The sequence below is a fragment of the Zingiber officinale genome, chromosome 5A, assembly GCF_018446385.1.
Source record: "Zingiber officinale cultivar Zhangliang chromosome 5A, Zo_v1.1, whole genome shotgun sequence".
NCBI lineage: Eukaryota > Viridiplantae > Streptophyta > Magnoliopsida > Zingiberales > Zingiberaceae > Zingiber > Zingiber officinale.
The window spans coordinates 92,202,300-92,224,741 of record NC_055994.1 but is presented as its reverse complement, the minus strand read 5'-3'; the positions used below and the strand labels follow the sequence as shown (position 1 = coordinate 92,224,741).

At 37.3% G+C, this 22,442-nt stretch overlaps 2 protein-coding genes across 2 annotated transcripts; both read left to right on the top strand.

Moving 5' to 3' along the window:
- The first annotated feature begins 1,086 nt into the window (after positions 1-1,086).
- On the top strand, positions 1,087-10,219 carry LOC121980978 (auxin response factor 6-like). The gene is made up of 14 exons (XM_042533270.1): positions 1,087-2,185; positions 3,006-3,118; positions 4,903-5,001; positions 5,093-5,149; positions 5,243-5,398; positions 5,496-5,580; positions 6,428-6,518; positions 6,604-6,768; positions 6,851-6,973; positions 7,159-7,234; positions 7,409-7,556; positions 7,646-8,751; positions 8,993-9,183; positions 9,748-10,219. The coding sequence occupies exons 1-14, from the start codon at positions 2,143-2,145 to the stop codon at positions 9,923-9,925; spliced, it is 2,631 nt and encodes an 876-aa protein (XP_042389204.1). The 5' UTR covers positions 1,087-2,142; the 3' UTR covers positions 9,926-10,219.
- An 814-nt stretch (positions 10,220-11,033) lies between these two features.
- LOC121980977 (ferredoxin--NADP reductase, embryo isozyme, chloroplastic-like) lies at positions 11,034-14,744 on the top strand. Its single transcript, XM_042533269.1, has 6 exons — positions 11,034-11,169; positions 11,281-11,337; positions 12,655-12,993; positions 13,490-13,709; positions 14,009-14,252; positions 14,332-14,744. Exons 1-6 carry the CDS (start codon positions 11,143-11,145, stop codon positions 14,588-14,590), a joined length of 1,146 nt encoding a protein of 381 aa, XP_042389203.1. The 5' UTR covers positions 11,034-11,142; the 3' UTR covers positions 14,591-14,744.
- Positions 14,745-22,442: the final 7,698 nt, after the last annotated feature.

The window sequence follows — 22,442 nt, the reverse complement described above, 5'->3', positions numbered from 1 at the left end:
AAAACTCCTTAAGGGTATTTTAGTAAAGAAGATGGTAAATAGAAAAACAAAGTTCTTATGTAAAGAAAGCAAATAGTGACTTTAGGGAGGGTGAAGTGAAAGTTTTACTGAATAGTTAAATGAGCAACTAAATAAATAAAATAAAATGGCTTCGCGTGTTTCGATCGCAGCACACGCGCTCTGCGGCACGCCGTACGACCCGAGAGCGACATCTCTTGGAGTCGTCACATGCGTCCCCACGCAATCGGACGGCGTAGAATGGCCGGGCTTTCTGATCCGACAGCCCACGTCGGCCCTCCGCTTCCCTCCCCTGAATTCGGTGCCCATACCGGCGTACTTTTCCTGCGCGAAATTGTAATATAAAGTACTCTGGCTTCCTTGATTTTCTACTCGCCCTTTAATTGGACGGACACGCAGGGTCCCTCCCCGCTTCGCCGAGGACATCATCAGGGTAGGTCGTCGCAGTCATCGAATAGGCCGTAGTACGAACAGCGAGGCGTGACGTTGGGATAAAACTTCCACGCGACGCTGTAAATTTTTAAAGCGGTGTGCGAGGACGGCGAGAAGACGCACCAGCTCTAGACAATATGAACCGTTGGATCAGGGGCGGAGCTTGGATGGAAGGACGAGATGAAGAGATGTGGCTGGGTAAATTACGTTGGTTTGCAGTAAGGGTGCGTTATTAATTAATTCATAGTTGTGGGTGGCTCTTTTGGAAAGAGGCGATTCCTCGTACGACGAAAGAGATAAAAGATAGAAAAAATGGATCGTGATTTGACGTAATTGCCCCCGAGCCATTTGCGAAATGTATTTTTTTAAATAATTTTTGTTATATATGGTAATTGAATGATAGATAAGTGCTACAATTTATCTATCGACAAATATTTACAATTAATTTTTTAATTTAAAAAGTGGGATTAAAGGTTATTACGGTCCACATGTGAAAGATAGGATCTCAACTTTTGGAAAAGAAGGGTCGTTTACGTGAATTGTCCGAAATGAAAGGAGTTTTGAATGAAAACGAACGAAGGAGAATAAAATAATTTCCCCAAGTTTCCGAGAGTATCACCATCGCATATAAAAACTCGGAAAAAGATATAAAAAAGCTTCGAAAAAAGGAGAAAAAAAAATAATGGCGGTCTTCTACTGAGTGATTAGATGGAAGAAGAGACGGACAGTGAGCCACTGAGAAGAGCTCTCTGCATCTCCTCCCCATCTCGCCAATTTTTTCCCTCCGTGCGGTCAGGTTTTTGCGCAGTTTAAGAGTGATCGGCGACGCCTTTTGCGGGATTGCCTTGGAAAATGCTCGTGTTTGGGGTTTTGGGAAGGGGATCTGGAGCTTACGACACCCGAAACCGGGTTTTTTGGACAAGAGAGCTCGTTGATTAGGTTTTGCAAGTTCCAGAATCTGATATTTGAGATAGCGGCTGCTTTATGGAGTTCGGAATGGGGATTTGGAGCGACGGGAGGAGGAAAGGTGGGATCTTTTGAAGGTTGGAGCTCGCTTTTAGTACTCACCGAAGGATCTTTTGCGGTTTCCAGTGGCAGCAGAAGTTCCCGAGGAGAGATCTGTAGTGCTTTATTTTCTCCTTGCTAGTTTTGTTCGAGTGAGTCGGTTTTCGTGCAACCTTTAGCTAATTTGTGTGAGGTTCAAGTTCTAAAGATTGATTCCTACTGTGGAGCTTTGTAGCTTGATTTGTTTTGCCGAATTGCATAATAGAAAGCTTGGACATTGGGAATAGACACTTGCCTCAGTGGGAGCAATATCTCACAGTATTACTTAGTTGGTTCTAAGTTGAAACTTTGTGGATTTTTGAGGTGTGAGGACGCTTTTGAAGTTTGCAAGCTACAGAACCTGATGAGTGTTGAAGCGAGTATCTCGTGGCTTGCAGTGAAACTGGCTTTGCTGTATACCAGTGGAGTTTAGTGTAACCTAGTGGATCTTCAGTACTATTTCCTTTTTGAGCCCGTCTTTTTTCCCCGTTGGTAGAGGATTTGATGCCACTCTTTCTACTGAACAAACTTGCTGCACGGAAGCAAAGTTAATCATATATGCAGCGTTGCAGTTGTTTGTGCAACATAGGGTGCGATTGAACTCCCAGGATTGTTTCATCTTGAATTCAGTCTGTCCAAAAATTCAGGATGAGGCTTACACCCGATGGGCTTCCTCAGCCAACGCAAGAAGGTAAACTTTATGCATGATTTAATCAATTAACTCCTCTATGTAAACATAATGTTTCATATCTTTTCAATGTGGAACTTTAATTGTAACTCCAACAATATGGTCCGGGTCTCTCTACGAGCATCCGATCATTCTTGATCTGCTCCGAGTCTCCCGCTACTTCGTTCAAGGTCATCCCATATGACATGATATTGTCCACTTTGGGCTAAACTCTCATGACTTTATTTTTGGGCTCTACCCAAAAAACCTCATGCAAATGAAGATATCTTACATCCTTTTAAATTCATGATCTTTTCCATATCTTTCTAACGTGGGACTTTGATGGTATCTCAAACATTAAAAATGCCTTATATATTTTGCATGACTGATTCTAGTGAGCCTGTAATGATATCGTACTCTGCAGTGTTTGTTCAGGGTATTTCTCTAATCCATAACGTAAAAAAATTAATTTCTCTTGCATATAGTTTTGCCAATGGCCTGAATTTTCTCTTGCATATGAATTGTTTTATGTTGCAAAATAATAATTTAATTTCGGAACATGTTTTGTTGCTTGGACGTTGAAGAATAACTAATGCATCTCCTTGATAAAATGTCTTTGTTTGCTCGGTATGTCTATTTGTATTGACTATTTTGTGAAATATGCTAACTAACATATTTACATTGAATTGTTGCTGCATATGCTAAGGTTAAGAGCGATCAAATCCTTTTGAGAGGATTCATTTTTTAATATTACTTATTAATATATATGTTTTTAAAATTTCTGTTACTCTTTTGTGTATACATCTATTTTCTAGTGCACTTGATATTTAATACAACATCACAGGCGAGCACAAGAATCTGAATTCAGAGTTGTGGCATGCTTGTGCTGGACCCCTGGTTTGCTTACCTGCTATTGGAAGTCGTGTGGTGTATTTTCCCCAGGGACATAGCGAGCAGGTAAGTTTATTACATTCATACCTTGCTGATATAGTCTTGTTAGAATTCAGTATCTTCTACACTTCCCAATTCTGCCACAAGTATTTGGTGCAGGGGAGAGAAATAATCAATCAAACAAGTTCTGTAGGTGAGCTTGGTCATGCTGGAGCAATATTACCGCTTGGCATGACCTCTTAGACCCAGTATTGATCTTGGTGAAGTAATTTGTTGTGATAATTCTAGCTAATGCCATGTGAGCTTCATTCTTTAGCATATTATATTTCGTGAAGACGAGTGCAATACTTATCTTTTTAATCAATATTTATCAAGCAAGTCCTAGTCACAAATGATTCCCTTGAGTCGTCTTCGTCCTTTGCTAAAATTGAGCGAGGGACTCCAATAAGGGAGAGTTTGATGTAGTAGAAGGGGTTGCACAGTTGTCATGGGGATAGATGTGATTTGCAAGCAGGAAATGGGGACTTGGACATGGGTGGAAGTGAATGTAACATCGTTTGTATTTATATTTTGTGTCTGTGCTAGGGAGGGGGTGGGTATGGTTTATTTAAGAATTACTAGATCAACATATATGTCAAAATTATTTATACATTCATTCTAAAGAGAGAAATGTTTGAGATTTGCTCCATGGACATATATGTCAACTATACATTATATATATTTTCCTTCTAATGATTTTGGTCCAACTTCCACAAGCTTAATTTGCATGACTGTTGGATGTTCTTGTAAAAGTGAATCCAGTATAAAACAAATCAACTCCAATACCTTGATCAATGGTGGATCAATTTAATTGTCATCATCATCAAGCCTTATTTGACCTAAGTTTTGAGTTGGGCACATCATCGGGGTGTCATTACTTGGGGTTAGCATCCTGGCCATGCGCTTTTAGCTGTGTATCTGTATTTACCTCCCTCCATATCCGTAGGACCGACTCTAGGGGGGCCGCTGATGTGGCGGTTCCACATTTTTTTTCCATAGACTCTAAGAAAGATTATATTATTACTTGTTTTCAAATTAATTAAATTATTTTTATAATATCGTTAATATTTTTTTTTTGGTTTTCTTATATCCTTTACACCTTCCACTTTGAACAATTCAATTATTTTTATTATTAAATTGATTGATTGCCTTTAAATATGTTCATATCATCTCAATTTATTAATTTGTTTTTTTTATCATTTTAGGAGTTTTTGGAGCTAACGTAATTACTTTTGGATAATATTTTTTTTATCCTTTTTGATAACTCCATACATGCTCGTTCCCATCCTCATCTTGTCGTAAGTTTTTGGAGCTGGCTTAACTATACACATCCATATTAATATTAATTACAATCGTAATAGCATCATAAGTAATATCATGACTTAGTAGATTTATTGCCCCCGGAGTTATGGTGCATCGGTTTGGCCCTCTAAGCAGTTAATCAGACATCTAAGGTTCGAATCATAGTTGCGGCGCGTTGTAGGGATTTTCCTCCCACAACAACAAACCTAAGAATGTTGGTTTCTTGGATGGATCACTATGAGCGCTTGCCGATTTACTTTGTGGCCGGTAGGAAATTTTCATGGGGACTGCCGGTCACCTTTAGGATTAGTTGGTTCGAAGAGTTGGATACCTGGATTTCTATAAAAAAAAGACTTAGTAGAATTATTTGTCAATGTAGGATCCCATACATCAACTTATCTGGTCTATCAGTTCTCATTCTTTATGATGATATTACAGTTGTGTCCCCAACTTAATTTGGTTATCCATTTAGCTAGTTTATAAGATTTGACAGCTCATAGGCCTTGCAGGTTTCTGCTTCTACTAATAAGGAAATTGATGCTCATATCCCAAATTACCCAAACTTACCTCCTCAACTGATCTGTCAGCTTCATAATGTGACAATGCATGTAAGTTCACCATGGGAAATAAATATTTTGAGATAAACAGCTAATATGATTAATTTCTATATTACAATACACCCTCCAATTAACATTTCAGGCAGATGCTGAGACTGATGAAGTATATGCCCAGATGACACTACAACCGTTAGGCGCTGTAATTGCAATCTCTATACTACATTTGACACAAAGGCATTCATGTTTCTTTCCTTTCCTTTTACTATATAAGCTGACATGCCCCTTGCTGTAGGAAGAACAAAAGTATCCTTATCTTCCTGCTGAACTGGGTACTCCAAGCAAACAGCCAACCAACTACTTCTGCAAAACATTAACTGCAAGTGACACCAGCACTCATGGTGGTTTCTCTGTTCCTCGGCGGGCAGCCGAAAAAGTCTTTCCACCATTGGTGGGTTTTATCCTTGAGTCCCATCCCAGCTTGATTAATCTGCTTATTCTCTACAAATTTTCTAAGCAATTGAGTTTTCTTTACATTGTTTCTACAGGATTATTCCCTGCAGCCTCCTGTGCAAGAGTTGATTGCAAAGGACCTTCATGATAATGAATGGAAGTTCCGTCACATATTTCGTGGTAAATTTCTTATTTTTCAGTGAAGTTTGTGGTGTGTTTTCTGTTTCAATGACTGTGCATGCCATGTGGGTGAAACTCAAATCAATTTGCAACTCCTCCAATTGGTAGCTTTAAGATAACAAGTAAGAAGGTAGGTGTGCTTGTTGATTTGTTAACATAAACAAGAGAATATGATAATTAATACTCCAAAGAAGTTTAATGGTGTGGATAAAAGGGGATTGTGCTATTCTTATGGTATGTGAAGGAACATATGGAATCAGCAATGAACATCAACGATAGATGAAATTTGTGCAACAATTGATATTGATATTAATAATCCATAGTTATTGGTTTTTCATTCATTGAATTTGGCTGGCGATGGATTGATTATGTTGGAACTAACTGCTGGACTCAGGACTACTAATTATTTTGGTTTAATACCATTTGGTTTTCCTGTTCAATATTCCTTGTAATGAGATTGTAATCTAAGATTGCTTGTTTGGAGGCTGTAAGTAAATATTGTTTCATCCTAACCTATAAACTCAATCATATTCTTAGTCATGTAAATCATTTTCATTTTTCCCCCTAATTTAAAGTGTCTTGTTTCTCTTTATATTTCACATTTCTTGATACTGTCTTTGTAAAAGGGGTCTTTATTTCCATGCAGTCCATGGAGCAGAAATGTCACACAATCATGTATTATTAGTTCTTCACAAAATCTACACAGCCAGCTAGAAAATAATATTGTTTATTTTTTGCCACTGTTCTTCATAGTCTGTTCAGGATAAACAGGATCATGGTCAGATTCTTTGCAGACCAAAAGATCATATTTTACCTGATGATCTTTCCTAAGAGCACTGTTGTGCAGGTCAACCCAAGAGGCACCTTCTAACAACTGGATGGAGTGTGTTTGTAAGTGCCAAAAGACTAGTTGCTGGAGATTCAGTACTCTTTATCTGGTATGATGGTACTATGTGTTGCTTCTTTCCAGCTTACTACACAAATCAAAATCCTCACTCTTTTCTATTGCATATATTTTACTAGGAATGAGAACAACCAGTTGCTCATTGGTATTCGGCGTGCTAATCGACCACAAACCGTCATGCCATCGTCTGTATTATCAAGTGACAGCATGCATATTGGTCTTCTTGCTGCAGCAGCTCATGCTGCTGCAACAAACAGTCGCTTTACCATATTCTACAACCCTAGGTAGGATTTATAATATTTTACCTCTCTTTAACTATTTTATTGTTGTAGGAGCTATAACTCTGAGCATAATCTTTGCTATCAGGGCAAGCCCTTCAGAATTTGTCATCCCTCTAGATAAGTATGTCAAAGCAGTATATCACACCCGTGTTTCCATCGGCATGCGTTTTAGAATGCTATTTGAAACTGAGGAGTCTAGCGTGCGCAGGTTGGTACTGTAGCATTTCTCATTCCTGAGTTGCATTTTTCTTTTTGCTGTTGGAACATCCATTAGCTATCTGATGTGCAATTGAGTATTGTTTTCCCCTATTTATATTAAAAGCATCTATATTAGTTTGTCACAGGCTTTTTAATGCACAGTAGCTTCTAATTGCCTTGTCCTTTTATTATTAGATATATGGGCACTGTCACAGGGATAAGTGATCTAGATCCTGTCCGATGGCCAAATTCATATTGGCGCTCTGTGAAGGTATATATAGAAGTTTTCTGACTTTCCTCTTCTGCAAACCTGCCATGTGATAACCGTTTTTTGACTTTTATAGTAACATGTAAAAGTGTTGCAATCCATTTATGTTTCTTGAATGCCACCGCTAAGTTCTTAATTTGCACTTCCTCTTGAAACTGAATCTGGTTTTTCTTGTAGGTTGGCTGGGATGAGTCAACTTCTGGAGAGAGGCAGCCAAGAGTCTCTCTTTGGGAGATCGAGCCTTTAACAACGTTTCCAATGTATCCATCTTCCTTTCCACTTAGGCTCAAGCGCCCTTGGCCTTCTGACTTGCCCTCACTACATGGTACTTATCATGTTTGCTTGCTGAATCTTAACTAAACAGGTACGAACTCCTTGTTACTGCCATCTCACTTCTGTCACCTATATGTTTAGGTGGGAGAGATGATCTTATGTGGCTTCGAGATGGAGACAGAGCAATCCAGTCTTTGAATTTCCAGGGATTCTGTAATGGGATGGCCGCTTGGATGCATCCAAGATTTAATCCATCCATGCTCGGTGTACAGCCTGATATGTACCAGGCTATGGCTTCAGCTGCACTACAGGAGATGAGGGCAGCTGATTATTCCAAACAGGCAACGTCAGCAGTTTTGCCATTTCAGCAGGCCCAAAACTTATCTGGTGCATCAGGTCCTCCTTTAGCAAGTCATATTTTACAGCAAATTCAATCTCAATCTCAACCTCAACAAACCCTCCAGAATTATCAAGAAACCCATAGAATCCATTCTCCGTATCAGCTTATCCAGCACCAGTCACAGCATGGAAGCTCATTCAATGACGATGAACATGGGCAGATATCAGCACTGCAGCAGCAGGAGCAGAAACCTCAAGTACAACAGCTACAAAAGCTGCAGTCGCCTAACCTCCAAATTTCTAATGTAATGGCAACAGTTCCCCAGTTCACCAATTATCAGCCTCAGACTTCACCCATGCAAACAATGACATCATTTTGCCAGCAGCAGAGCTTACCTGAGAGCAATATTAACAGTTTATCGGGATCCAGTATCTCCCCTCTGCAGGGTGTTATGGATCCATTTTCTCCTGAAGAATCATCGAGCCTTCTTAGTTTGCGGAAAACAAACCCAGTACTTGATACAGGTGCATGGTCGTCCAAGCGACATGCAGTTGAATCTGTTCCTTCTGCAATACAATCTGTGCAATCACAACCGAAACAGTTGAGTCAACAAATCAGTCTCTCTCCGCATGTCGTTACTTTACCACCATTTCCAGAAAGAGATTGCTCTCTCATCCAGGAAAGTGGAGGTAATTCCAGAATGAATATAGAAACATCATCACTGTTAGTTCCAAATGGCATGGCAAACGACACTGTTTCAGCATTGATGCCATTTCTGAGCAGTGCTGGAACTGATTTTGCATTGCATCAAGCACTGACTGGTTCGACTTGTGTGGAGGATTCAGAACTCTTTCAGTCTCCTAGTAATGTGGGAAGTGTCAACCCACAAAATGGAACCTTTGTCAAGGTAAATAATCTCCAGTTTGCTTAGATTTTTTGGTGCATCACTTGCAATCTAGACGTTTCATCTTGCAATAATGAATATGATTGATGCCCTCCATTATGTTCCTTTTGGCTGTCATACCTTGTTTTCGCATCTCTATATTGTATGTATATGTCAACCTTGTTGCGTCGGAATGAGATTTTCATGGAAAAAACTTGCCAGTTTCTTGTGGTATTTCTTTGACATTGTAATATTTCACTGGCAGGTTTACAAATCAGGGTCCTTCGGAAGGTCATTGGACATTACCAAATTTAACAGTTACCTCGAGTTGCGCATGGAGCTCGGGCGTCTATTTGGCCTAGAAGGTCTATTGGAGGACCCCCTAAGATCAGGCTGGCAGCTTGTATTCGTCGACCGGGAAAATGATGTTCTTCTCGTAGGCGACGACCCATGGCTGTAAGTCCTCTTTGTGCTCATTGTATCTTAAAATTTCAAGTGACAACATCCTTTAATGATAGTACTCACAAAAGATAGGTTTTGTGTCAATCATAACTGAATATTTTGGAAACATCAATAGTAAATAGCAGAACAAATCAAGGAACAAAGTCATTATCCGCTGTGACAGTATTCAGTTGTGTGCAAAAACTTTTCAAGTACCATTTGTAACATGGCATACTCGCAAAAAGGTTGGTGATCCAAATCGATTCGCAGGATGCAAATTCATTTCTACGCCTTAAAAGACTGCAAGTGCTAATAGCATCTTGAAATGACTGCATTTCACATCGAGCAACTGCACCCTGCGGTGCCATTTGCATTTACCTATATCTGCTGCTGGCCCGTCTGTTTTACAATTTGCTACCGATCAAATTTATCTCTATTTTGATGGAATTTGCAAAGCTTATTTTTCTTAAACATTTATGAACCCATGAACAGACATGAGTAGCTCATCTTCTCTACAAATAGGACATGTTCTTTAAGCAAGTTATAGTTTCTAACTTCATGCAGCTTCTCTGCTTTCAGAGAGTTCGTGAACAGCGTATCATGCATAAAGATCCTATCGCCGCAAGAAGTGCAGCAGATGGGCAAAGATGGTGTTGATCTCTTAAATGGAGCTCCTAACAGGAGAATCCAATCCCGCACATCGGGCGATTATCTAAGCAATGGCATGGCTCCATCAGTGGGTTCACTAGATTATTGAGAAGAATTTGAACGGTCGAAGTTGAATGTTGGGATCTAGTTTCGACTTTTGTTTGACACTATTCATCTGAATTTAGCATGATGTATGTAGTATGTACCTCGTTGCTATATCGTTTACGATCGAACCTTTAGAACCTTTTGGTTGAATTTTTGCACCGCTACTGCTAGCTTGAACCAAGATGTTATTTTGATGTGCAACTCGTGACCTCGACTATACGATATCATCACGAGAATAATGCACATGAACAACGCAAGTATCGCAAGAAGTTATATTGTATAAATAATTTTTCACACATGAATTGGTTTTGTTCTTGTTGCATTTACGTTTACTTTCTGCACTTCCACTAAGGCTTGCTTGTGCTTTTCTTTAGAGCTGCTGTTTGTTTCTTTTGGTAAACTTTTTGTCTTCCTCTCTTCAATCATCAGCCTCCTACCTCACCTTCCAAGTAATCAGGGTGGGTCTTGTTTTATAATTTTCTGTTAACCGTTTCAAAGTTTGCGCGGGGAAAGTGGAAAAGTCAACAGGCAACGCCCGTTGACTCACGCCGCTGAAGACGGAGGTCAAATTTTCAGAAAGCCTCTGCTTGGTTTGATTTTACAAAATCGACACCCTCGTCATTTTTTTTACATAATAGACAGTTATTCCTTTTTGTCATTTTAATGCCCACGCGTCCAGTAATAACAGGCTGCTTTGACTAGTTTCTAAGGAATCGAAATTTTTGTGGGTGCTCATGTTGCGATAGAATATTCAGGTTGTCATTCAGATATTCGAGATTTAAATTCTAGTTACGATATATTTGTAAGATTTTTTTCTTTAAATGAAAGACATAATTAAAGGATGTTGAATTACCCGTCGTATGTATTTTCTGATTTACTCTAATGATTGATGAAAATTTTCATGGGACCGAATTAGTAGTCATCGGATAGTTAATGATGATAAATTAGGATTATTATTATTATTATTATTATTCTGAGTAGGAATAGAAATTTTAATTATTAGCTGATTTTTTATAAAGCGAAAAATAGGCGGCTTAATCATAAAATTCGCCAGCACCAAAGACTCAGTTTGTAATTTATTCAGAGACGAGGGGGTTTCCGTAAATGATTCTCAGTGCATTTCACCGAATTTTTAAAAGCGCTGGGTAAGGGTTGCTTCTCTGCTCGCCTGCTCGCCCATTCTCCTTCCCAAAACTTTCGGAGATCTCCACAAATCTCGTGATGATGGCGCACGCTCTAGGATCTATGGTATGCGATCTTCTCCGTGGTGTTGTTTTTTCATCCCTCAAATCTTAGGCTTTGATCTCCTTCAAGTTGTTTACTGTGTTGTTTACACCTGATGGTTTGAGTCTTTGGTAGGCACCCGTCTCTGCATCAATCATGCCAGATGCATCGTTGAGGAAGACCGGATTGAAGGTGAAGCGCGATGCCATCGAGTTTAATGTTCCTTAAGTGTTTTTTTCTCCCCTTTTTACTGGTTTGTTAGTTATTTTTTGTCCGTCGCTGAGTTGGATAACTAGAGTACCTGAATCTACCTTTCAAACGTGATATGGACGGCGTGAGACAATTTTTTCAAGATAGTAACTTGGTTTAGTCCTTGTTGAGAAAAAGGCTGGCTCATTATCCTTTTATTGGTTGCTAGGAATTGGGTTTGGTTGGTTGGACTATGATTGAAGCTTTATTGGAAATTTTTAGTATTTCACTTTTCCATCAAGTTTTATGGGTATTGTTGAAAGGGGGGCTTCTTGCTTGTAGTTGGGTAACTGGCACTTCTCATCTTTATTTGTTCAATTGATTGCTAAGCCCCATTCCTGTCTTATCATTCTCTTAGCAGATGTTTTAAGGATAATATTATGGTGGGTTAGTTTCTTGAAAATTTTCAGTCATCCAATTTGAATGACCCACATTCAAATTGCTGCTTCTTGGTCATTCATAGCTTAAAATAAAGAGAATTCTTTTGTGATTCTATTTATATCGAGTAATAGGTAACTTGTGTCTTGGTATGATTCAATTTCTTTCGAGTAGCTTATATTTTTGTTCATCAAGAGAGAGTTGAATTGACATTTTCTAAGAAATAACTATTCATTTGTTGGGTAGAGAGCAATTGGCTATAAAATTGCAAGGATATAAACTGAATCTTTCTCATCTTCGTGCAAGTCATCTAATACACAAAAAGTCAATAGGTAGTTGAACTGACTGTTTTAGTCTGAAGATGGTACTGGTAAAAGTAATTTTGAGGGATTTATAGTGGAACGAGATAATCTTGATCAGTTTCTGTTACTGAAATGCTAACAGTTGGTAACTTGATTCCCATAGCTACATTTGGTGCCTTGATCTTTTCAGCGTTAGCTATGGATATCTATGCAAAATCCTGCTGCTATGTTTGACGGTTTACAACATAATTCTTAAATTTATATTTTTCGTTTTTTATATCTGCTTTCACTATTGATGATTGCTATCTTATGTATGCAAATCCTGCTACTATGTCAGGTTGTTGAATAATGTACATTTTGCTTCTTATAAGTAGTAAGTTCTGCCGTAGCCTGCAGCTACAAAAAAAACCCTAGAATACTTGGTCGCTCTTTTTTTTTTTGCCATTTGTTTTCAACTCATGGTGTGATACCAATTTAACATGGAACTCTGACGTCTTAGATATTTAATGATTTAACCTTATATTTTGAAGTTCAGCTGATTTTGCCTCTTCAACTAAACTGACTTGTTTTATCTATTCAGGTTCAAAATAGGCTTTCCTTTGACAATAAATTATGGATGCCATTACCATCAGTAAACTTGAAAAGGCGACAAACACCCACGCAATATCAGTGCAAAGTTGTTGCTATGTCTGTCCAACAAACTGCCAAAAACAAAGTTCCAGTTCAGCCCTTGGAACTTGATAATGCTAAAGAGCCGCCTCTTAATTTATACAAGCCCAAGGAACCATATACAGCAACAATTGTCTCAGTTGAGAGGCTTGTGGGTTCAAATGCACCTGGCGAGACATGCCATATTGTGATTGATCATGGAGGCAACGTGCCTTATTGGGAAGGTCAAAGCTATGGTGTTATTCCTCCTGTACGTGTTATTTTTGGTACTGAGATTTCATGATACTGTATATAAATATGCCTTCTATTTTTAGGGTTTATTTTCTAAAGACCTGAAAGTAAATTTCAATTCACAATAGATATCTGTCTTCCTCACTATTTTCTTCTGTTTCTCTCTTTCTGCTTGATTTTCCCATTGTTAAGCATTCATTAACTATGTTGTTGCTTTCAAATATAATTGTTCGGTGAATATTTGATCCATCATCTAAGACACAAGATACCTCTTGATGTAGTGATTCATATTCATGGATTTGATTTTTTTTGGATCCCTCCTTCAGATAGTAAACAAAACAGAAAATTAACAACAACTTTGGGAGGTATCACCATAGTGCTCCATTGCTAGGATTTTAGCCAACCAGCTTGTTTAACTAAATTATGCTTTTTTCCTTTATAGGCATAAAGCTCTTGAACTTCTGTAGCTGTTCACTGTTATCTAGTTCTCTTATTTGGTCTATTCATCTCTTTAGGGTGAGAACCCAAAGAAGCCAGGGAATCCCAACAATGTCCGTCTCTACTCAATTGCATCAACTAGATATGGTGACTCATTTGATGGAAATACAGCCAGTTTATGTGTCAGACGTGCTGTCTATTATGATCCTGAGACTGGAAAGGAGGACCCTTCAAAGAAGGGTGTCTGCAGCAATTTTCTCTGTGACTCAAAGCCAGGTGACAAGATTCAGCTAACAGGTATGATGCGATTGCGTGCTTCTATACATCTTACTTAACTTCGACATGTGCAACTTTGTGTAAACGTTGGAGAATAATTCTGCAAACACAAGATTGGCAGAAAGCTCACCAGTTTCATGTCGAAAACTATAGGATCTACATTGAACTTGTCACTCCTAGTAGATTATTTCCATTGGGATCTATACTAGCCGAGTAGTGTAGTATGGTAGTTTAACCTGGTTAAGTTTTCAGGATGAGTCAATGCAGGATTCTTTCTATCCTTTCTCCTCATTCAACATTTTTTTGTGAACAAATTGCAGGTCCCTCTGGTAAAATCATGCTGCTGCCAGAAGATAACCCAAATGCAACTCATATCATGATTGCCACCGGGACTGGAGTTGCTCCATTCCGTGGATACCTTCGCCGCATGTTCATGGAGGATGTGACTTCCTCATATAAGTTTGGCGGTCTCTCATGGCTTTTCTTAGGGGTTGCGAACACAGACAGCCTTCTCTATGATGACGAGTTCAACAACTATCTAAAAAACTACCCCGATAACTTCAGGTAGCTAGACCATCCTTCGAATCATATCATTTTTGAATTCTTAATGGCTCCTTAATCATTGGTACTTGAATTTTGTTAGATATGACAAAGCACTCAGCAGGGAGCAGAAGAACAAGAGCGGCGGAAAGATGTATGTTCAAGACAAGATCGAGGAATATAGTGATGAAATCTTCAAGCTTTTAGACGAAGGCGCACACATCTACTTCTGTGGCTTGAAAGGAATGATGCCTGGGATTCAAGATACTCTAAAGAGAGTTGCCGAGCAGAGGGGAGAGAGCTGGGATGCCAAGCTCTCCCAGCTGAAGAAGAACAAACAATGGCACGTTGAGGTCTACTAGGCAAAGTTAAATAAATTCTCATTGTCGCTGATAAAATACATCGTCTTTAGGAGCGTAGTTTCTTTATTGTGTTTTTCTCGTTCGCTATCTGTCAAATGTTGTGTTTCCATCACTAAATAGGAACACAAATTCATCTATTAGCAGATTATTACTATTTTTTTTCAGATTTATGAGAGAAACTCTGATGTGGAAAGAAATAAGATCTAAAAGTTGCTAAACAAACATTGTGTCCTCAAATGTTATTTGGTGGATCGGATTGTACTTAAATCTTTTAGTGAATTCTTGTATTCTGATTAATCAGAGACACTAAATTTGTCAATTGGCAAGCAATGTCTCCTATCTCATTCTTGCTTTCCTTTTTCTAATCAATTGTGCGGGTATTTTTTTTAGTTGACAAGTATTCATTTTATGTCGATTAATTTAAGAGGATGGTTTAGTCTCGTAAAAATTTTCTATCGGTCAGTAGGGTAAATTGGGAAGCGCTTGTAGCGGATGACTCATATCACATAAATATGCTATCAGTTATATCGATAATGGGCCTCTCTTGACTTATTTCAGGCCATATCGCACACATTCGGTCACTCATGATCTTGCTTTGGATCTTCCCGCAAGCATCCAGTCACTCTTGACATGTTTTGGGTCTCCCCGCAAGTATCTGATCACTCTTGACTTGCTGCAGCTCTTCCAGTAAGCATCTATCCTTCGTTGAAGAGAGAATTGCTGTGAATACAATCAAAGTCCTACATTGGAAAAATATAGAAAATATCATGGATTTAAAAGGATGAAGATATCTTCATTGGTATGAGGTCTTTTGGTCAAAGTTCAAAAATAAAATCATAAGTGCTTACGTCCAAAGTAGACAATATCATACAATTATGGAGATATGCAAATTCTCTTGGTCCCAAAAATGGTATCAGAGTCATGGTCCATACTGAATGCCATGTGGGGTGATCTTGAACGAAGTTAAGGGGAGATCCAGAGTAGGTCAAGAGTGACTGAATACTTACGGAGAGGTCCGGAACAGGTCAAAAGTGATTAGATGCTTACGAGAATCCTGTACCATGAGAGTAATGGCGGTCCTTCCTTTGAGGGGAGAATTGTTGGGAATATAATCAAAGTCCCACATTGAAAAGACATGGAAAAGATCATGGGTTGTAAAGGGATGAAAATATCTACATAGGTATGAGACATTTTGGGTGAAGCTAAAAATAAAACTATGAAGGCTTAGGCTCAAAGTGTACAATATTATACTATTGTGGATATATCTATGTTGGTTGGTCCTAGGAAGATCGTACCAGTTCCACTGTACAAAAATTTTGTACAAGTGTCGAACCTTTCCTAACAACCTATTGTGTTCTTTAGAAATTAAATTTGGAATCGTAAACGGAACTCAACATTATTGATTCCAAATTTAACTTATCTGTTCTTAATGGTTTAGACTTGGATCGCAAACGGAATTTAACACTATTGATCCAAATCCACCTATGTTATAAATTCTATTAAATATTAATTTCGAAAATTGGCTCCCAGGTCAAACATGGCGAGGCACATGACCTTCTTGGGTATGGGAGCATCCACCACCACCTCGACAAAGCCTCTTAATGAAATTCAATATTTAATTTTCTAAAATAACATTAGGTTTAACAAAAAAGAACAATCGAATCACAAATTCAAAAAACAAAAAAAAAAAAACTCGAATCGCAAATTCGAAAATCTAGAATCATATGCCTCTTGTGTTTAGAATTTATACAAAGAAAAAACTAGTATGATGAGGAAAATAATTACTAGTTATACCTTTCTTTGTATACAACGACCTCTTGATCTTCTACCGTATTCCTCTTCTTATCTCGGACGTTGTGTGGGCAACGATCTACCGAGATGAGAACCACCTAAGCCCTTCTTCTTCCTCACCAAGTTTCGGCCACCAAGACTCCTCTAAGGATGTAGAGGTTCGGCCACCACCACCAAACTCCAAGGGATGCAAGAAACAAAAACTCCTTTCTCTCCTTCTTCTCCTAGCTTGAACCGGCCACCAACAAGAGCTCCAAGAGAGGGATGAAACCGACCACTAAAGAAGAAGAGAAGAGGAGGAGAAGAAGTTCTAGGGTCGACCACTACCAAGGAAGAGAGAGAGGAAAATAAAAATAGAGTTATCACCCATAAAGGTACCTCTACCCCCTCTTTTATAATTTTTTGTCTTGGCAAATAAGGAAATTTAAATAAAAACTTCCTTAATTCCTTTACCATGAAAAGGAAATTTTGATTAATTAAAACCAAATTCCTTTTCTTAAATCATATGGCTGGCCACCTTAAGAGCTTCCAAAATAGGCAAGTTTTAAATAAAAATTAAAACTTCCTTATTTGTTTCTGAAAATTTTAAAAATAAAATTTCTCTAATAATTTATCCCTTCATGGTTGGTTATAAAAGGAAATTTCTTTAAATTGAAATATCTCTTTTAAAACATGTGGATGATTTCCAAAAAGGAAAGTTATCTTTAAAATTAAAATCTCCTTTCAATCTACAAATAAGGAAAGATATCAAATCTTTTTTTAATCTTTTGTAGAAACTTATAAAAGGAAATATTTAATTTTAAAACTCTCTTTTTAAATCATGAACATGATTACAAAAAAGGAAAGTTTTATCAAAATTAAAATATTCTTATCAATCTACAAATAAGGAAAATATCATATCTTTTCTTAATCTTTTATAGAAAGCTATAAAAGGAAAGATTTAAATTTTAAACTTTCTTTTAAAATCATGGAATCCACATAAGACAAATTTTAAAATAAAAATCCTTTTATTTTGCTTAGGGTCGGCCACACCATGCTTGGGCTCCAAGCATTGGTCGACCCCTCAATTTGGCTCATCCTTTTTACTTTGGTCGGCCCAAGCTTGGGTTCCAAGCTTGCTTGGCCGGCCCCATTAGGATGGGTAAGAAGGTGGGTAAGGGTGGGTATAATACTTTATAAATAAGAGGCTATGATAGAGACCGAGAGGAGGAATTAGTTTTGGTCTCTCGATGAAATTAAGCTTCACGTGTTCGCCCCGAACACCCAACTTAATTTCATCAATAATAATTCATACCACTAAAAAATTATTACTGAACTACCGCACAAATCCCAAATTACATTTTGGGCTCCTTCTTATTATGAGTGTGTTAGTCTCCCTGTGTTTAAGATGTCGGATGTTCACTAATTAATTGAGTTACTGACAACTCATTTTAATTAATGTCTTAGTCCAAGAGTAGTATCACTCAACCTTATCGTCATGTCGGACTAAATCCACCTGCAGGGTTTAACATGACAATCCTTATGAGCTCCTCTTGGGGACACTACAAAAAAAACACCTGTATAGGAGCGGTTGTTTAGGAGTGGTTTTAATACCGCTCTTGAAAATTGACCAACTGAATCAGTTTAAACAAAACCGCTTCTATTACCTGACCTTTTAAGAACAATTATGAAACCACTCTTACTGCATAGCTTTAGCATCGATTTGAAAAAACCGTTACTATAAACCGCTCTTAATGATACAACTATTAAAAGCAATCTTAAAATTGTTGATATAAGCTACCTTTAGTAGCAGTTCTAAGTCAAACGCTGCTACTAACCGTTCCTATTGCTCTAACTTCTAGGAGCAATTTTCAAGCCGCTCATATTGGATTCTTAGAACAGAAGCTTGTGTAAAGTGTTATTACAAACCGCTTCTATTGCTCTAAAGGTTTAGAATTAGTTTTTAAACTGCATCTATTGCATAGTTTTAGAGATAATTTGCATAAATCGCTAATAGAAACGACTCTTATTAATACAACTATTAGAAACCATATTGAAACTGTTAATTTTGGATACTTCTGGCAGCGATTCTGTGTCAAACGCTACTAATAACTATTTATATTGATCTAACGCCTAAGAGCAATTTACAAACCACTCACATACATTCGGACGCTCGGATGCCCCACACAAGTCGGGCACTGGAGTCAGGCGTGAGAGTTAGGTAGCATAACCTTACTCCCTCTAAATAACTTATTTCTTATAACAATATCCTAAAATACTCATTTATTTATTCAATAGAATCAGCTTAACCATGTGATCATTGCTAACTTAAAATTTTTATGATTCTTTATTTCTAGGATAAAATTCAAATTTAAATAATTTCTTAATAAAAACTTATTAAAAATAAGAAAATTTTAAATTTGACTTTTATTTTTCAAATTTTAATTTTAATTTTTTTTAATAAGAGTACTTAAATAAAAAATTTGACCATGCACCTAGTATTTTAAAAATGGTACAAATTATTTAAAATTTAATATAGTTATAAATATTTATAAATTTATATTATTTCCTTGTATTCAAATTAAATTAACCATATATGACTAAAAATATTATTTTAATATACAAAGCACAATGCAAATAAAAAGGGAGAGGTGTTTTGCTTAAAATTTTAAAATACAAAGTTTTATATGATCATTTAATTGTATGGGTGTTTTATGCTCTTTTCTATTTTTTGCTTAGATGAAAAATAATATTTTCTCGAAATTTATTAAAATTACACCGTGTTTCAAATTTATTAAATTTTATAGTATTTTCTATTTGTACATCATATATTATAGGAAACATATAATTTTAATTTTAATTATAATTATACCAGCGTAGAATTAGCATTACTGAATTGATTGATTTTAATACCAAATTTTAATTAATTAAAATATAAGTTTTAATTAACTCTACACCTATTCTGCTAGTTATTCTGTCGCGTGACGCTCTACTTGTTGCCGTTGCCTTTGCCTTTCTCCCTTTCTTCCTCTCCTTAATTTGTGGGTGCACTCGTCGGTGTTGTCCTGTCGAAGAAACCACGCAATCGCATCCTGCTGCTATCAGCCGCTGTTTTATATAATCTTCCGTGAGCAACCAGCAACACATCTCCTCCGCTGTCGCCGCCAAGGACTGACGGAATTTTCACCGGTTGTCGGACACTAGCCGACCACATCCACCAATCCCTGGTTTTTTCCCTTCTCACGTTTTTTTCTCCATTCATCTCTCTTTGATTGTTTTGAGGTATTTGTGTTCATTATTTTTTCTATTTCAAAATACATACGGTAAATAGTAAGATTAATCGTATTGCCATTGTTTTGAGATATTTGTGTTCATTGTTTTTTCTATTACAAAATACATACAGTAAATAGTAAGATTAATCCTATTTGCCATTGTTTTGAGATATTTGTGTCCATTATTTTTTTTCTATTTCAAAATAGATACGGTAAATAATAAGATTAATCATATTGCCATTGTTTTGAGGTATTTGTGTTCATTATTTTTTTCTATTACAAATTGATATGGTAAATAATAAGATTAATCTTATTGCCATTGTTTTGAGGTAGTTATGTTAAGTATTTCATATGTTAAATTACAGTATTTAATTATTCACCAACGTAACCATGTATAACATGTTTGCTCTTTTAATTAATATATAGGTACTAATGTTTCTAAAAATAATTGAGCATATCATATAATGAAGAAGGAATGGATGGACTTGGCCCCGTGCTAGTCTTGGGTATCGGGTGGGAATCCTAAACTTTCTACGTTTTGCTTTTGTTGACTCGGCTGATGATGTGAAGAAACCATGTCCTTGTCGCAAATGCATAAATTCATCAAATCATGACCGCCCGACAATGCATGAACATCTGACCATATATGGTATGTTACAAGATTATCGTATTTGGGATTTTCATGGAGAAAAACCGATGGTGCAATCTCATGACAGCATGTGTAGTGTGCTTCATGCTTCATCTAGGGAGAACAATGATGAAGATAACCATAACCCGGTGGTGCAAGAAATGTTATGTGACGCATTTGGGATGCATGAAGAACCATTTACAAATAATGAAAATAACATTGGTACATCGACAAGTCATTTGCCGAATGAATCTTGTGTGGAAGATTTCTATCGATTGGTAGAGAAGGGAAACAACCATTATACACCGGATGCACTGAGTTTTCTAAATTGACATTTCTTGTTGAGTTATTTCAATTGAAAGTGAGTGGGAAATGGAGTGATAAGTCCTTCACAGCATTATTGAACTTTCTACGCCGAGCTCTTCCATCTGAGGCACAGGTGCCTAATTCATTTTATGAGGCAAAGAAATTAATATCCAAGTTAGGACTTAATTATGAAAAAATTCATGCTTGTCCAAATGATTGCATGATTTATTGGGGGGAAAATGAGAAAGAACAAGTTTGCAAAGTGTGTAATCTTTCGAGATGGAAGAACTTGCAGAAACAATCCAAGAATTCACGAAAAGGCCAAAAAAAACATATTCTATTAAAAACTCCTGCCAAGGTTTTTTGGTATTTTCCATTAAAACCAAGATTACAACGATTGTTTATGTCATCTAAGACATCTGAAAGTATGCAGTGGCATTCAAAGAAACGGGTTGTGGATGGAAATTTGAGGCATCCAACTGATTCTTTAGCATGGAAGGCATTTGATGAACGCCACCATGAATTTGCATCTGATCCTAGAAACGTGCGGTTGGGTCTTGCTACTGATGGATTTAATCCATTTAAAAACCAAAGCACTTCACACAGTACTTGGCCGATTGTCTTGATGCCTTACAATTTGCCACCTTGGGAATCCATGAAATCTCATTCAATTATTTTATCTACCTTAATTCCAGGTCCAAAAGCGCCTGGAAATGATATTGATGTGTACTTGCAACCCTTATTGATTGAACTAAAAGATTTGTGGGAAAATGGTATTCCTACGTATGATGCTTGTAACAAAGAAATGTTTCAACTACGGGCTGCGTTGCTTTGGACAATCAGTGATTTTCTTGGTTTGGGATGTTTATCTGGATGGAACACATATGCCAAGAATGCATGTCCAACATGTGCTGATTAGACAGATGCATTGTATTTGAAGCATGGCAGGAAATGGTCGTTTAGAGGGCATCGTCGCTTCTTACCTCCAGATGCAGAAATTAGAACAATGGCTAGTTATGGCATGGTAGAGCAACGTGAATTAGATTTAACGCCCTTGTCTGGGACCGAAGTTCTTTCAATGACTCGAAACAAGAATGTGGTGTATGGTAAGAGTATTGCATCAAAACAAGTTGTACGAGTAAAAACAGGTTCCATTGAACAAATGTGGAGAAAAAGAAGCATATTTTTTGACCTACCATACTGGGAGTTTAATTTGATCAGACATAATTTAGATCCTATGCACATTGAGAAAAATGTCTGCGATAATATTCTTGCGACACTTCTAGATGATTCGGCCAAGAGTAAAGATAATGCTGCTGCACGTAGGGATTTGAAAATATTAGGCATTATGAAACAATTATGGCCACGGATACAACCAAATGGCACAGAGTATTTGCCACCTGCATGTTATTGTATGAGCAAAGCTGAAAAGAAAGTATTTTGTTCAGTGTTAAAAGATATTCGTGTCCCTGATGGTTTGTCATCTAATATTTCAAAGTGTGTGGATGTTGGGCGTTGTAAGATTATGGGTCTGAAAAGTCATGACTGTCATGTCATAATGGAACAATTCCTTCCGATTGCTCTTCGACGTGTGTTGTCAAAAAAAGTAATTGCACCATTGATTCTTTTATGTGAATATTTTAAGGCGGTGTGTGCAAAGTCATTGCGAGAAGATGAATTACAAAAGGCTGAAGAAGGAATTGTATTGGTTTTATGCCAGTTGGAAAGAATTTTTCCACCATCATTTTTCACAATAATGGTACATTTGGTGGTACATTTAGCGTACGAGGCAAGAGTAGCTGGGCCTGTACATTATCGGTGGATGTATCCAATAGAAAGATTTCTTGGGAAACTTAAAGATTTTGTTAGGAATAGA

Excerpts from the sequence above, each read along its gene's own strand:
- LOC121980978 (XM_042533270.1), top strand. The coding sequence starts at position 2,143 with ATGAGGCTTACACCCGATGGGCTTCCTCAGCCAACGCAAGAAG. Across the intron at positions 2,186-3,005 it reads TCCTCAGCCAACGCAAGAAG|GCGAGCACAAGAATCTGAAT; the intron begins GTAAACTTTATG and ends ACAACATCACAG. Across the intron at positions 5,002-5,092 it reads TTCATAATGTGACAATGCAT|GCAGATGCTGAGACTGATGA; the intron begins GTAAGTTCACCA and ends TTAACATTTCAG.
- LOC121980977 (XM_042533269.1), top strand. The coding sequence starts at position 11,143 with ATGATGGCGCACGCTCTAGGATCTATG. Across the intron at positions 11,170-11,280 it reads CGCACGCTCTAGGATCTATG|GCACCCGTCTCTGCATCAAT; the intron begins GTATGCGATCTT and ends AGTCTTTGGTAG. Across the intron at positions 12,994-13,489 it reads GCTATGGTGTTATTCCTCCT|GGTGAGAACCCAAAGAAGCC; the intron begins GTACGTGTTATT and ends TCATCTCTTTAG.